Below are 17,802 nucleotides of genomic sequence, written 5' to 3'. Positions count from 1 at the left end.
TCAATTTCCGATGCATTTGGTGGATAACTTTGATTTTTGATATATTGCAGGATATCATGATACCATGGTTTACCATCTACCTCTTCTTCCACACTATAACAATGTGCAGGAATTTCATAAACTTGCATTTTGATTGGCATCATATCAACTTTTTTAGTTGCCTGAAACATAGCAGCTAATGTAGCCAAAGCATCTGCCATTTGATTTTCTTCTCGACGGAGATAATTGAATGTAACTCTCTCAAATTCTTTCACTAATTCGAGGGTAAAATTTCGGTATTCCAGCAATTTGGGATCTTTTGTTTCCCATTCTCCTCGCAATTGATACACCACCAAAGATGAATCTCCATATATCTTGAGAAATTTGATTTTTCTTTCTATAGCTGCTTTCAACCCCATGACACAAGCTTCATATTCCGCCATATTATTGGTGCAAAAGAACTCCAGTCTACTTGTAAAGGGATAATAAATATTTTCTGGAGAAATTAACACTGCCCCGATTCCTCGTCCCAAAGCATTAGATGCTCCGTCAAAATAAAGCTTCCAAGTTGCAAATTCATCATTTCTTCTGACTTCTTCATTCATGGATATGCATAACAAATCTTCATCGGGAAAATTGAAGTTCAAAGGCTGATAATCATTTGATACACGACTGGCCAGAAAATCAGCTATTACACTTTCTTTTATTGATTTTTGGTTGACATATACAATATCAAACTCAGATAATAACATCTGCCATCTAGCCATTCTGCCTGTCAAAGCTGGTGATTCCATTAAGAATTTCAAAGGATCAAGTTTTGATATCAACCAAGTAGTATGGTATAACATATATTGTCTGAGTCTTCGAGTAGTCCACACCAAAGCACAACATAATTTTTGTATTGGTGGATATCGAACTTCACAATCGGTAAATTTCTTGCTCAGATAATAGATAGCTTGTTCTTTTCTTCCAGATTCATCATGCTGTCCTAGTACACATCCCATCGAATTTTCGAAGACCGTCAAGTAGAGAATTAATGGTCTATCAGGTATTGGTGATACTAAAATGGGGGCATTGGATAAATATTTCTTAATAATATCCAAAGTTTCTTGACATTCTTCATTCCAGACTTCAGGATTATTCTTTCGAAGTAATTTGAACACTGGATCACATTTGTCAGTTAATTGAGAAATGAACCGAGATATATAATTTAATCTTCCCAAAAAGCCTCGAACTTCTTTTTTTGTATTGGGTGGTGGAAGATCTTGAATTGCTTTGACTTTATCTGGATCAATCTCAATTCCTTTTTTGCTGACCACAAATCCCAAAAGTTTCCCAGAAGTTACTCCAAAAGTGCATTTAGCGGGGTTGAGCTTTAATTGATACTTCCTCAATCTCTGGAAAAGCTTCCTCAAATTTTGAATATGTTCTTTTTTCAGTTCGGGATTTGGCAATCATGTCATCTACATATACTTCAATCTCTTTGTGCATCATGTCATGAAACAAAGTTACCATGGCTCTTTGATATGTTGCCCCTGCATTTTTCAATCCAAATGGCATCACTTTATAACAGAATGTGCCCCACATGGTTATAAATGTTGTTTTTTCCATGTCTTCAGGATTCATTTTTATCTGATTATATCCTGAAAATCCATCCATAAATGAAAACCATGCGTGCCCTGCAGTATTGTCCACCAATGTGTCTATGTGGGGTAATGGAAAACTATCTTTCGGACTAGCTTTGTTGAGATCTCTGTAATCCACACACATTCGAACCTTCCCATTCTTCTTTGGTACGGGAACAATGTTAGCTACCCATTCTGGGTATTTAGATGCCTGTAGGAAACCTGCATTGATCTGTTTCATCACTTCTTCTTTGATTTGCAACAACATTTCTGGCCTCATTCGTCTGAGCTTTTGTTGGACCGGTTTATATTCTGGATTGATTGGAAGCTTGTGTATCACTATATCTGTGCTCAAACCAGGCATATCTTGATAAGACCATGCGAATATATCTTTGAACTCTTGAAGGAGATTTAGCAATTCTTGTTTTATCTGGATGGTCAGAGTAGTACCAATTTTCACCTCTTTCATTTCTTCATCTGTTCCCAAATTCACAATCTCAATCTCTTCTTTGTGGGGTAGAATTTGTTTGTCTTCTTTTTCTACCAATCTTAATAGTTCAGTAGGAACATCACATTCCAGTTCATCCTCACACCCATTGATTTCTTCCAGACATATAGGATGCTCTAAATTTATCACTGGATTAAATTTAGGAATAAACATGCTATTAACACTGTGACACCTGCAAATTTAAGTCGGACATATTTCCGAAAGAATATAGTAAATTTATGAAATAAATAAATGTAAAAATGTAAGAAAATGTAAAGAATGATTGCCATATGAAAATTTTAAAGAAAGTTCCTTATATTTAACATAATTTCTTTTACAAGATAACAAAAAGTTTTCATATTTTTGAGCTAAACATAAAGATTAGTTCTGAATATTACTCTGCGTTAATATTAAAAACTATAGGAAGATCTTCAGTGGTCCAATTGGTGAGTGTTTCTCCAGGAAGACATGGTCGAATCCTATCCAAGTATTTGCCAGTTTTGTTGTCATTCATGATCATGTTGATAAATAATCCATTCATAGCTTCTTCAACTATGTCTTGATCTTTCGTCAACTTTTCTTCTTTAAAGGCTTCAACAAGCTGCTGTTCTACATTAATTGTTCCCCCTGATCTGAATGTGGTCTTCAATTGTGGGAAAGACATGTGTTTCCAAAGGATTTCTCCCCCTTTCAATTTTGCCTTTCTGTCTTCACATCTTCTTTTCATCTCTTTGTTCTTTTGCTGAAGATTGGGCTTAAACCCTAGCCCAAAACGGTCTTTTTTCATCTTTATACTGATAGGAACTGAAATCCCTTGAAGATTCTTTCCTAGACCTCTCCCAGCTTTAGCTCCGATGCCTAAAGTTTGTTGTACTGTCATCTTGGTGCAATCAGACAATCTGGGATATGGAATTTTGCTTCCTTCTGCAATAAAGGTTGCATTTACAAATTCAAGAGCTCGGAAAGAGCATTCAAGAGCATCATCATTGGTGTCGATATATGGAACATCACTTGTTACCGATGCAATGATTTCTTCTTCAGCTCCTACGCATATTAGTTGTCCATCAACAACAAATTTTAATTTCTGATGTAATGAAGAAGGAACGGCTCCTGCTGAATGAATCCATGGCCTCCCTAATAGACAATTATATGTGGGGTGGATGTCCATCACCACAAAGTCAATATTGTATACGACTGGGCCAATTAACAACGGTATTTCCATTTTCCCAAGCACTTCTTTTTGAGTACCATCAAATGCTCGTACTACATTCTGATAACTCTTCATGTGTGATTGATCCAGAGGCATTCTTTGAAGTGTGACTAGAGGCATCAAGTTGAGAGTGGATCCATTGTCAATCAATACTCCTGGCAACACATGACCATGACAATGTGTCGTGATGTTCAAAGCTTTTACTGACCCCATTCCGCCTTCCGGTATTTCATCATCTGTGAACGTTATGTAATTGTCAGCGGCTATATGTCCCACAATTCTGTCAAGTTTATTGAGGGATATATCTTCGGGGATAAATGTTTGATTGAGGATTTTCATCAAAGCATTTCTATGTGCCTCTGAATTCATCAAGAGATCAAGAATAGAAATTCTCGCTTGTTGTTTGTGTAGTTGTTCAACCACACTATACTCACTATGTTTCAAGAATTTCAAAAATTCTTGGGCTTGTTTTTCTGTCACAGGCTCATTAAATGCTGGAAGGGATTCATCCTCAAATACTTTCTGAGGTATTGTCATGGCTTTTCCTTTTGATTTCACTTGTTCTGAAGCATTGGATGTTTCGGGAGAGTAACATCTCCCACTTCTCGTAAAGAAACCGACTTCGCTCACTGCTTCAGACGTCGATGTTGTACCCAAACTCTGTATTTTCTCTTCTGTTTTTTCTAGAGAAACAGATCCTCCTACCATTGAAACATTGGTAGTATAATTCCAAGGTACCCTGCGGGTATCTTTGTATGAAAATGGTAGAGGAGCGGTGATAACTACTTTCGGCTTTATTGGTGCAAGAATCACCGTAGATGATTTCACATTAATGATCACATGATCATTTATTCTTTGACTCGGTTTAGAATCCTCTGATGAGCAAACATCATTTTTTTCCCTGGTTCTTCTTCAAAGAATTCTATTTCTCTGTTGTTCATCAATTTTTGCACCAAATCCCTAAATTCAGGACATAGTTGAATTTTATGCCCTTTCTCCTGATGATATTCACAATAATTCTTGCCTTCATTCTGCTTTGGCCTGAATTGTTGTGGAATTATACCGGCTAAAGAGAGTTGTTGGAATACCCAAACAAACGGAGATTTAATTTCAGAAATGTCAGTTTTTGCTTTCTTTCTGTTCTCTTCCTGAATTGCATTCACGTTTTTATCTCCATGATTTGGCAATGGATGATTTGATGCAGATGGTGTATTGAATTCCAACTTCCCAGTGTTGATCAAATTTTGAACCACCCTTTTGAATGCCAAACAGTTTTCAATAGAATGACCCGTGATTCCTTCATGATAAACACAGTGTGCCTTTGTATCATACCAAGGAGGGAATGGTGGTTGCATGGGAACCAAAGGATAGGGCCGTATGACATCTGCTTTTAACAGCGAATCATAGATCTCAGCATATGGTATTGGTAAAGGTGTAAAAGACAACCTTTTATTTTCCTTTCGAGATCCTCTGGAATCTGCTCGATTAGTGTTTGTTTCCTCTTTCTTAACCCTTGGCTGGGTTATTGTAACACTTTTCGATGAATCCTTGCTGTAAGAATTTGCATTGTTGACTTCATTCTCCTTTTTCCGGTACGTAGGTCTTTTGGAACTAGACCCATCATTTGATTCAATCTTGCCACTTTTCAAGACATTTTCAATGAGTTCTCTAGAAATGACCAAATCTGCAAAATTTCTGGTTGCATTCCCCATTAGATGATTTAAATAAGGAGCCTTTAAGGTATGAACAAATATTACTGTGGCCTCTTTTTCTGACAAAGGTGGTTGAACTTGGGCCGCAGTGTCACGCCATCTCTGGGCATACTGTCTGAATGTTTCATTATTCTTTTTCTCCAAATTTTGGAGAGTCCATCTATCAGGAACCATGTCTGTTACGTGGCGATACTGCTCTAAGAATGCTTTAGCCAGATCTTTCCAGGATCTAATGTTGGCTTTGGTCAATTGAGTATACCATTTTAAAGCCGGTCCTGTCAAACTATCCTGAAAGCAGTGAATTAACAATTTCTCGTCCTTCACATATCCTGCCATTCTTCGACAAAACATTGTAATGTGGGATGAAGGGCATGTAGTACCGTCATATTTATCAAATTCGGGAGCTTTGAACTTGATGGGGAGGATTAGGTCTGGAACCAAACTCAACTCACTAGCGTCAAACCCATAGAATGATTCAGTTATTTCCACGGATTTCATTCGTTCTTCTAAGCTCTTGATCTGTCTGGTCAGTTCTTCATTTACTTTTTGTTTCTCATTCAGCTCATTCAAATCTGGGATCAAATGATCAGTATTAAGATCCCCTATTTTCACATCGGATATAAGCGGATTTTTGCTTGAAGATGCAGGATTCACTTGTTGATCTTCATGTGGTTTGGCTTCTTGTAATGCAGATGTACGAGCATTGATTTGTATAGGTGTAGTACCAGAGTGATAAATTGATTCTGGTGGAAAACCTAGAGGATATATGGGTTCTTGGTCGAAAGATACAGGATTTTCATGCATTTTTCCACTGATAGCCTGCCTTTTAAACATGTCCTCTATTTTCTTCATCATACTGTCTTGTGAATTTGCAATACTGGCTTCAATTTTTTCCAGCTTCATTCTCATTTCTTCTTGTTCTTTATGATGCTGTTCCTCAATACGCTGTATTTTATCCTCCATAATTCTCTTAGTAGCTTGTCTAGTACCGTAGTGATGTTGTATTTCTCTTTTGGCCATAATAACTGCGATTGAAAAATCTTTTAATATTATTATTTTCTAAAATTTTAATTAATGAATTTTATCTTAATAAATAAAATAATAAAATTATTCATAAAGAAAATTATGAAATGAATGATGAATGTATGCAAAATGCATGTATGCAAAAAAAACATTGATCCCAAAAAGTTAACTGCCATAGAACAACTTTCATCGGCATACAAAAGTTTCTTTATAATATTTCATAACTACAGATAGGGCATAGCTTTCCTATTAAGCTTGATAACTTCTTTCATTAACCATGACACCTTCTTTCCGCACTTAGAAACTGGATCAACGTGATGCTCAATTATTTCTGCTTTAACAGCTAATTCTCCAACATATCTAGCAACTTCACTCATTTGTACCATGGCCTCAAACACCATATTACTTCTTTCTTCACTTCTTTCCACATAGAAATCAGTTGACTTTTGCCATTGTTCATTCGTTCCTTCAAGAGTTTGCTCTAACTCAGTGATTCTGACTTGACAATTATACAGAATTTTTTCAAGATCTCTAATGCGTCTTCGCAGTGAAGCATTTTCCTCATTACTTTCTTTGAGGTCATTAGGTCCTAGACGAACCTTTTCTTGAAATAATGACTCTTCAAGTTGCAAAATATAAGCGTTAAACTCTGAATTTTTGTTTCTAGACTGATCCAGATCTTCTTCAAGTTTTGTTCGTGCTTCTTGCGTTCTTTGATTAAGCTTCTGGATTTGAACATCCTTGTTTCTGCATCTTTGCATCCAATTTCTAGCCACTTCCTGCTCTACCTCAAGTCTGGTGTTGAAATTTTTTCTTTCCAGCTCCCATTTTTCTTTTTCAACATTGGATTCTTCCATCTTTTGGCCTCTGACTTCAAGTTCAGCAATCAACTGGTTCATTTCAGATTTAAATCCCTTGAACATGATATTTTTCTCACCTTAAAATTTATCAAAAATGTCATTCTTCATCTCTTCTAAATCTTTGGTTCGATCTCTTTCTCTTTGCATTTCATTCATGATCTCGCGATGCTCAGCCTTGTGTTTTATAATTCGCTCTCTTCTGTCGACCTCAAAATCTTCCATTTTTTGCTTTCCTTTCTCAAGGCTTTTGAGTAGACGGCTATTCTTTCCTTTCAGATCTTCAACTCGTCTTTTCTCGATGTTCAATTCTCTGGTTATCTGTATTGTTGCTTGGCTTGATCCTGATGTTTTCCGGGATTTATATAACTCCTGGTAATTTTTCTGTAATGCTCTGAACTCATCATCACCTTTTTCTTTATCTTTTCTCAACATTGCACATTGTGATGAATGAAAGTCAATGTCAAACCCCAACATAGCTTTATCTTGTCTCATTTGCTCTAATTCTTTTGACCAGCCTTCTCTTTTGCTTCAAACTCAGCTCTCAAGATTTCAATTTCTGACGGAATCACCTTAATGCGATCTTCCATAGAAATATCCTCATTTTGATCTGGTAGAGGAATATTTTCGTTTTTCCTGACAGATCTCCATTCTTCATAATCAGGAGTTAGCATTTCTTTTGCTGCTTTAGCTCGGATACAAAAAGTTGTTTTCCAAGCTGTAACGGCTTCCATGATACTTCTTTTATAATTTTTGCTATGGAATGCGAACTCAGATGACTGTAATCCAGCAGTGACAGGTACAAATTGGCGACCTTCATACTGTCTTATAACCAGAAGTGGTGCATATCCAATTCCTCCCCATAATCCGAGCAGCATTATCCAATTGTAATCACCACATCTGTAAAAGAATTCCCTTTGGATTTGCCACGGGGCTCGCCAAACAACGTCATTACTTTGCAGATTTCGAAAGGCATTAATCCACATATCTTTCTTAATTTTTTTCGGCCATTCCTGCTCCAGAAATTCTTTTAATGGTGAGTAATCCGTATTAAAACGTCGGTATGAAACCTTTTCTGTCCTCCAGAAATGACTACGGATCCAAACATATAACAATTGGGTACACCCGGAGAATCTTCCACCTCCTAGCTTTCTACAAGCATTTAATGATCTGAAGGTCTCTGCTAGGATTGCAGAAGCAGGATTAATCTTTTTCGGTAGCTGTTCAAACAAATCTACCACTGCAGCTTCAACATATCCCAATACTTTTGGGAAGATGACCATACCATATATACCCAGAGCAAATAAATCGAATCGTACTTTAATATCTGGATGGCTCTGAATAAGTTCTCTAATGTTGGTCCAAGCAATGCCTTCGCTTTCGCCTTTTTGTTTTGTACGGGATGCCACCCATTCTTCTCGTACCCCAGCAATCTTTGCTAATTTAACTCGAAAGGGTTGAGTTTTAATTGACTTTGAATAGATTCGATTCTCCAAAGCCCCATCTATATGTAGCAAAGTTGTATATTCTTCAATAGTAGGGACCAAATCCTCTTTATTGAGAGTGAAGCAATTGTACCCTGGATTCCAGAATTGAATTAGGGCTCTGAGTAATTCATCATCAACTTCTACATAGAGCAAATATGGGATGTCTCCGTAAGTCTGATAAAACTGCAATTTTTTGTTTGAATCCCAACTTTCCCAAATGCTTCGCAAATCTTGCATATCATTTCTTTTTAGTGAAACTGGAGCATAACTGGCCAAGTCAGATACATAATCATCCTGCAGACTGTCTCCTTCTTGTCTTTGTAAGTCCTCAGCCCACTGTCTTACTTCTGAGTTTAGAATTACTTGATTTGAACACTTTTTATCCATAGATGAAGGCTTTCCAATGAGACAATTAACACAAGGTTCAATGTCTTTTATCCTGTATGATGCTATGCAAACAGAAAAATAAAGAACACACAAAAAGAAAATAAATTAGTTTACATAATAAAAAAATTCAATAATAACATTTACATAAATATTTTTTTATTTAAACATACTTTTTCTAAATTTAAATAATTTAAATATACATGTAATTTAATCAGTAAAGAAAATAAATAAGCAAGAAAGTTAGAATTCATTTCTCCTGTGTGTACTCCTATTTTAGACAAAATTTCGGCATGACTTCGGATCGGACGAGTTTCTAAGGTTTTTTATATGCAGGGTTTCAGATCTAAGAATAAAGGTACCCGAATTGTCCTTGTTAGTGCCCCCTTGGGTTGCCAACCCTCAATCCTAGTCCATCACAGACTAAAGTGGATCGAGTTCAATTCGAGGGGATACATTTCTCTATGCCTGACACGGAGAATAAATTCTCACGAAGACAGAGAGCATATGAACCCCGGAAGTTACTTGCTAGGTCTGACACGGAGAATAAATTCTCACGAAGACGTCGCTTTCACTCCCACTTAAAAGGGACAACTCAATTATAGAGCTTTATGTTATGCAATGCAAGTGTTGTGTGTGAGGAGAAATATTCATACCTCTGACAAAATAAATAATGAAATAAAATACTTATAAATAAAACATGTAAATATTATGAAAATAATAATTAAATATAAAAATTTTGAAAAGAAAAAAAATTAAAAATTAAATATATGAATTTTTAATTTTTAATTAATAGAGACAATTTATAATTGATTTTTAAAAGTTTGACCAGTCCCCAGCGGAGTCGCCAAGCTGTCGTAACCGGTTTTTGTCCGGGCACGAAATATTTATTTTGGGGGGAAAATCGATATGAATAAATGGTTTTGAAAATAATTTGGGGAGTCGCCATCGGCCTTTTGGGTCAGATAGGTCGAATACCTAAAAATTATTTTTTAAAAGAGTTTTAAGAAAACATCAATTAAAAAATTGAACTGATCTGCGTTTATAACCAAAAATTCATTCTTTTGAATAATAAAAAGGATTCGTGGTCGGTTACGTTTAGGGAAGGATTAACACCCCTACAACACCCAAAATTGGTACTTTTTAATTATAAATTGTCTCTATTATTAAAATTTTAAAAATTCAAAAATATATTTACTTTATAATCCTATTATTTCAAAATTATATAAAAAAATATTTATTTATTTAAAAATATCAGAAAAGAACTTCTAGGTGCCTTAAGACAGCTCTTTTCGTTGATATTGATAAATATTAATTTAAATAATATTGTTTAATTTTAAAATACCAGAACAGGACATCCAGTTGTATTAAGACTGTCCTTTTCTTCGATATTAAAAATAAATAAAAAATTTAATTACTATTTATTATATATATATTTATGAATACATAAAAATATTTAAAAATATAAACAAATAAAATAAAAATATCACTAAAACAATATATTTTAAAAACATTAAAATAAATAAAAACATATAAAATAAATGACTAAATTACAGTGAAAATAAAATTAAAAATCTAATTCATAATTAATCGAAACATTAGGGATTAAACATGCTATTTCTTTATTTTATTTATTTAATGACTAAAATAAAATTATCTAAAATTAGGATATTATAATAAAATAAATTAAAAATATAAACTAAGGATTAAAATATTATTTATTAAAATTAAAGGATTAAATCTGTTATTTATCCTAAATATATTATTTTAATATAAAGGACTAAAATAAAAGAAATTAAAATTAAAGATCTGAATTAAAAGTATTATAAAATCGATTTAGTGACTAAAATGTAAAACATATAAAACAGAGGGATTACGGAAAGGGTTTAACATTTATAAAATTACACAAATAGCCCTCCCCAAAACGGCGTCGTTTGAGAAGGGCTATTTAAGCCCGAAATGGCTGGCCCGAAGGGCCAGCTCTCTCATTTCTCAATTTACTCTCTCTCTCTAAACTGAGAGAGTTTAAAAACTCTCTCGCCTCTCTCTAGCTTCCCTCATCGGAGAAAATTTTTATTTTTATACCATCGGATAGATCGGACCGTCCTTAGGACGGTTCCGGTGTTCTTTTCACCTAAATATCTCCTGATCGGAGCGAATCTAAAGAAGTACCTTCGGTTTCCGAAGGTTTTGATGATGTTCGAAGGGGTCCGATGGCTTCCTCGGGCTCCTTTCTTCTTTCTTTTTTTTTCTTTTCTGTTTTGGTTTTTGCTAGTTGTGGTAGTATGTTGCTCTCTGTTTTTGGTCTCTCTCTGTCTCTGTGTTCTCTGTCTCTCCTTTTTTTCTTTCAGGTTCGGGTGGTGGCTTTTATAGCCACCACCGTTGTGGCCGTCGGACCGGTCCGAAGAGGGGGTTTTGGTGAGTCACCGGACTACCAGTGGTGACTCACCCCTTAGCCATGGCGTGTGGAGGGCAACTGGTCTTCTGGAGTCTTCATTTGGGACGTGGCAGCGGCGGAGGCGGCGAAAAAGTGTCGGCAGCGGTGATTGGAAACTGGGGCGGCGCCGCGTGGCCCTAGGGTAATGATACCCTAGGGTTTCTTCTGGCATATCTGAGGACCGTTGGATCTCTCAGATCCAACGGCTGTGATGATGAGGCGGCTGGGATTAGGGTTATGAAACCCTAACTGAAACCCCCAAATGTTTAGGGTTTCTGGTTTGATCTGGACCGGTTCTAGTTTGTTTGTAACTGGGCCGGTCCAGTTGTAATTGGGCATGTAATTAATTATTATTATTATTATTATTTTTATAATATTTATATATGTATTTAATATATTTAATAATAATAATAATGATGATAATAATAATAATAATAATAATAATAATAATGATAATAATGATAATAATAATAATAATAATAATAATAATAATAATGATAATGATAATAATAATAATAATAATAATAATAATAATAATAATAATAATAATAATAATAATAATAAGGGTAAAAAATTAGTATCTTCAGATACCATATTCATTGTTGTTACTTCAATTATGAAAGAATTCTCTAAAAAATAGACAATCTTCCCATTTTCACCTACTAACATGTGGAGATTGTCATATGGTTTGGGGCACAAGATAGGCCCATTCACATTTATATGGTGATAGTATCCACCCTTTTGATTTAAAGCGTTGCTTGTCTAATCACTGCTTGGGACCATACTCCTTACGCTGTTTTGGCATCAAAAAATACAAATTTTGCCCCTCCAAGTCAACAATAGATGTGGAAATTATATAAAAGTTCAAATTTATCGCAAAAAGATCATTAAATTAGATAGATAAGAATATCGTGTCAAACGTTCTAAAGAACTAAGATATATTAATTCATATCAGATAAAAAGTTAAGTGTTTAAAAATATAAATGTATTCTATTAAATATTTTTTTTAGAATTAATTTGAAATGACTTCAAGAGAGTATGCGCTTATAATCTGACAACGCATATACTCTGTAGACACAGCTACTCAACCTAAAATCTCACGAAAAAAATTATATTTAACCATTGATCCATGATGTCACTCATTTAGAGTAATGATCTTTAATAATATTTGAAAGCTAGTATGTTAATATAAAAAATTCTACACATGAAAATTAGTTACCATATAAAAGGAAAAGAATCAACATAATCATAGCTTCATTATAGCAAAAAAAGCCTGAAAGCAACATGGCCCTAGAGTTCATGTGCTGTTGTTCCCGGAAGCATGCTATTGAGAAAAGTTAGACTCTGGGTGATTTTGTTTTATAGTTCGGGCAGTAAAATAAGGACGAATTTATAAAATTTTAAGAAATTAAAAATATATTATTAATAAAAAATATAAATTTTTAAATTTCCATGATAGCGACCACCCTGTCAACTCCCTAGTATCCATCTTGGTGATAAATCTGCATTACTCTGCCTTAAAAACGTCTGCATTTGAAGGCATTAATTAGCCGTATAAATCATGTTTTGCGTATGTTTTTTATTTTGCGGACAAGGAGGACCCCTCCGGCTGATGACTTGAGCTCCCTCCACGTTATCTTTTTCCTTCAAGAAATTGTCGATCACCTCCCCTTTCTGAAAACGATCGCTGTCCCACCCGGTGTCCGTTATATACACCGAACGAGAGATCGAATCAGACAAACTATTAGTTTTCGATTCAATATGTTGGATTTGATCAGTTTTATTGATTTTAATGTATAATAACTTAAATATTTAAGTACACTGTTGTTTAGCAAAAAAAATTATTTAATGATATGGATAAGTTAGAAGCTTAAAGGTTAATTCTTTTCCCCGTCTCCCGATAAATTACAGTAAATATGAACTAAAAAATCTATGGTGTTAGGGCTGGAAAGGAAGAGTTCCTTTAGTCTTGACGTGAGACGGTGACCATTTATACAGAGACCCTTAATGCCGGTTGATAGATTTAATAAATGTGATCGAGTGGTAGTATATTTGTCTTGACAAATCACATGGATCTAATAGAAATCATGTCAAGAGAAGATATATGTCTGGAAGATATGAAGATTCCGGAGTCTATCGTCGAGTAATTATTTGTAGAAGAGATCCAGAGGAGTATAATAATTATAAAACGAGGGATGTTGTGTTGTCCTTAATTAAAATTTCTTCTTGCTGTATTAGTGCAAGGATTCAAGAACAGTGTCAGTTGCTATGTTTGTACCTTGTTCAGAAACTGCTACTCTATTGGCAATGCAGGGCCATAAGTGTTGGCAACATTGGTATGTTTTGGACCATAAATCGGCACGCCATGCATTCTAGAACTTGTTCCCCGGTCCCTGTTTCTTTGTACAAGTTGAGTAAGCTAATTAATTGAGAAAGAAAAATCGAGGTACGTAGTTACACGAAGGATAAAAGAAATTACTTAATCATAACAGTCGGAATGACACATAGATGGGTACGTAGTTACATTAGATGAGTACACATGGTAGCATTGTCATGGAGAAGACGGCAGGAGACATTGATGGTGACTCTAACAGACCACATCACTAACGTAGAGTTACTACAAAACTCCATGTCATTGTCCATTAATTAACCACTTGTCGACATAGTATAGATTTTGCTTCTATATAAGACAAACCCAACTTGAAGATGTTCTCACAGAAAACATATTCAGAAATAAACCAGAAAAAGAAGAAGAAAAAAAATAATGGCTAGGGTTCCCTGCAAGCGTCTTCTTCTTGTTGCTTTTTTCCTCCTCTTCATCGCTACAACAGCTAGAGGTAAAGTTTTGAATCTCCAATTGAATTTATATATATAGCTTTAGCCTTTAGGAGATCGGATCTGAACTCTTTGTTTTGTTTCTTCAGCAAGAAATATGCCGGTGGCTAAGGAAACTCAGAAAGTACTTCACAATGATAAAGTGCTTACGGCGACGGAAAATCATGGAGAAGATCATGTTAAGGTTGATGAATTAGTAGCTATGGACTACAGTCCGGCAACAAGGAAGCCTCCGATCCATAATTAACTACCAAAGTTTTGTACATTAAAACAAGTACTTGATAAAGCAGCTCTTTTTATATATACATTCAGTCATTTCTACATAGTAGGAAGGATCATAAAACAAGGTAATCATCATCTTATAGAGAATCAGATTCACATACTCTCTAGGTTTTTTTTTGTTTTTGTAAACAATAGCCATGCATGGAGAAGCCTTGGATATTGTGTCAGTTTTTTGTTTAATGGATACCTATAATTACCTACATGTTTCTGTCATTAAACTACAAGGCTGTGCTTTTTCACCTGAAATATAATGGAGCAACAGCAGCAAGCGGCATGAAATTAATGAATTAAGCAGCAAATAACAAAGGAGAGAGAGCCCGAGCTTTTCATAAAATATGCTGCATAAAGTTGCATGACTTGTTTTGGATCGGGTTGATTTAGTTTTATCAGTTTGGAAATTAAACCCTTGCAAGTTCACCACCAAATTCTGAGAAATGAACAAAAGTGTTATGTACTTGGAGAACCTACTACGGAAACAACCAGCCCTTCGCTAACCTGGAACCCTAGGTTGATTCCTTCGTTTATCGAAGCTTCCAAAAAGTTAAACTTCTTCGGACAAAAGGTTTCGAGCCAGCGAAAGCTAAGGTTTGATTATCATATCTACTTAGCCTTTTAACCTATAAATATTTATAACGACTCTTACGTCTAACACAGGCACTAAATGCCACTATTAGTACTCCCATCAAAACTAAAAAATAAGGATGAACCCTTCATTACAATAACCTACAATTTATCTCTTTTTCTTCTAAACACTGATCAACGATAATTTTTTCACCGACTGCTGATTTAGGTTTAATAAATTCATTTAAAAGTAAAAAACCAAGGAAAAGAAAAAGAAATTGAGTAAACTAAGATTTAGGTGCTGATGGGGGAGAAGGTAAGAAAGGTTTATGAAGAGCGAGTTTAGGGTTTTAGCCGTTTTAAGAAATTAGGGTTTTTTCTCGCCGTTTACACAGAACGGCTGCAATTCGTTCCACCATTGATGGAAAACTTGGCCCAGTAGCACCCGTATGATTTGGGCTTTAGACAAATCCTTTTCTAAAAGAAAATCATGAGATCAGACCATTGAAAAACAAAGTAAAAAATCAAACGTGAAAAGTTAAAGGTGAAAAGCATATTTCAAAATAAAATAAAATTTAAAAATTAAAGCTCAACACATGCGGATGAACCTTAACAAAATTAATTAACGTTATCCTATACATTTAGAAACACACCTAATCGTCAATTAAATATATAATATAAAACAACATTAATTTTGACTAATATTAAAACCTTAATTCAATTTTTTAAAAGAAGAAACTAGTATTATTAAAATTGAAAATATTTGAAATTACAATAAGAGTTTATAACTATCATCGTAAACTAAATGCATAATTTGGACTTTTCCTATAACATTGAAACTAGTCATTTTAGATTATAGAAAGACTCTACATGAAAAAGGTTAAAAACCCAACCAAAAGACTCGAACAAATATAGATACAAATAAATTTGATTGCATCGGCAAACGAACCACAAAAGGAAATTAAGCTATTGAAAGACCACTGATAACTGTAAATCAGAACCGAACGTCGTGAGAAATTATATATGAATACTAAATTACGCATCTAAATTCAATCAAAAAGTCCATCACATGGAAGATCAACAATATTTCAAATAAGAACCATCTTGATCAGACGTGGCGTCGTCAAATCCAACCTTAAAAAAACATAAATAAAAAAACGGTTAAACGATAAAGAAAAAAATGAAACACGAGCCACAAAGGCTGAGATAAAAATATCATAAAGACAAAATTATTCAGATTAAAAACAAAACAAAAAAAAAGAAAAAAAGAGAACTGACAGACGACAACCAATAACAAAATCGATACCGCACCTGATTAAACAGAAACAAAAAACAAAAAAATTGATATTATCTATAAAAAAAACTACACAAACTCAAAGTAATAAGAAAAAAAGAAAAGAAAAAAGAAAGGGTAAGGGAAGAGCGGCTAAGGGGAAAAGAGAAAAGTTAAGGGTTATCACCAGTTTAATTATTTGTAAAACCTTAATTCAATCTAAAAAAGGCATCACTTTTTTTTTTTTTTTGGAATTAGAAGAGTGTCTAAGACATAAATCTAAGTCTTAAATGGCTATAGACATTTTTTTAGTCAAAGGTATGATTTAATTTCAAAGAGTCATGCATAAGAATCTTATTCCGGTATTCATTAAAAACCTTGATAATCCTAAATAGAAGAAAAGAGTATTCAAACTAAGATTACAAGAACACAAACTAAATCGATATAGAATCCTCAGACGAAGAAAAAAACCTGTATATATGAAGGTGGAACATCTTAATGAACAATTTATGTAGTATTCAGTCTTGCATTCTTTGTGAAAGCATCCGCTACTCTATTCCCCTCCAGCCACACTGACTAATATGAATTTCCCATCACGATTTTGAAGATCAACGAAGTGCCTCCCACACAGCTCAGTCTTCAGGACCCGAATCGCCTCTGTGCTATCTAACTCAAGAATTATCTTGCGGAAACCTTTCTCCCATGCCAGCTTCAAACCCAAGAAAGCACCCCACAATTCAGCATCCAAACTCGAACAAATGCCAATGAACTTTTTATAGAATCCCCGAGGCTGCCCCTAGCCACTCCGTCACGGGTAGCAACTCCAGACTCCACACTCCGACCTGCATCGGAGTTAACTTTGAAGCATTGCTTCTCTGGAGGACACCATTTAACAATGCTCCTATCCAAGACTACGATGTTAGGGGACACTCCTCGGTTAGTCTCGGTCGCCCCAATCGAGGCATCAATCATATGGTAGCTCTGCTCAACAACCGACTCAAAACCGATCAAAGGGTTGTTAAAAATATAGGCATTCCGATATATCTACAAATTCCATGTGACATAGCCAAAGACCAGAACCCGGTTATCGTTCTACACTCTATTATTCCAGGCTCCCGATAAATTAAGGTGGATCCAATCGTGGATGTCCGCACTTAGGAACTTTTCCAGCTCGGAGTTCGGCAACAATTCGAACCAAGCTTGCACCACCTGAGAGCAGCGCTAAAAAACGTGATCTCCGTCTTCTACCTTGGCACCACAGGCAGCACAGCTCTGATCCGCCGTAAACCCACGTTTATTACGCTCCTCGTTAGTCATGAGCTTCTTGCACCCAAGTAACCAAAGAAAGGATTTAACTTTCGGCAGCCCTCTGAATTTATGAACAGTGGACCAGACTGGGTGCTGTTCACCGTTAGATCGACCTGATCTTAATTCATAAACTGATTTAATCGTAAAAGACTGATCCTTGCTGCTTCCCCACCCTATCGAGTTAAAATCTACTCTCGGATCAGGACCCTTGATGGCTGCTGTGATAATCATTTTTAGGTAAAATAATTAAAAATTATTTAAAAAAACGATTATGAATTTAATTTGAAAATTTTGGTAATTTGGAATTAATTTAGAATTAAATCGAATGGGAGTCGTCATCGA

The 17,802-nt window shown here is 35.0% G+C and overlaps 1 protein-coding gene across 1 annotated transcript; it reads left to right on the top strand.

The window, feature by feature from the left end:
- Positions 1-13,875: 13,875 nt before the first annotated feature.
- LOC120144616 lies at positions 13,876-14,396 on the top strand. The gene is made up of 2 exons (XM_039158648.1): positions 13,876-14,038; positions 14,126-14,396. The coding sequence occupies exons 1-2, from the start codon at positions 13,966-13,968 to the stop codon at positions 14,281-14,283; spliced, it is 231 nt and encodes a 76-aa protein (XP_039014579.1). The 5' UTR covers positions 13,876-13,965; the 3' UTR covers positions 14,284-14,396.
- The last annotated feature ends 3,406 nt before the right edge of the window (positions 14,397-17,802 follow it).

This window comes from Hibiscus syriacus, unplaced genomic scaffold, assembly GCF_006381635.1.
Source record: "Hibiscus syriacus cultivar Baekdansim isolate YM2019G1 unplaced genomic scaffold, ASM638163v2 tig00110890_pilon, whole genome shotgun sequence".
Taxonomy (NCBI): Eukaryota; Viridiplantae; Streptophyta; class Magnoliopsida; order Malvales; family Malvaceae; genus Hibiscus; species Hibiscus syriacus.
The sequence above is the reverse complement of the archived record's forward strand: the minus strand, read 5'-3'. Positions and strand labels throughout refer to the sequence as shown.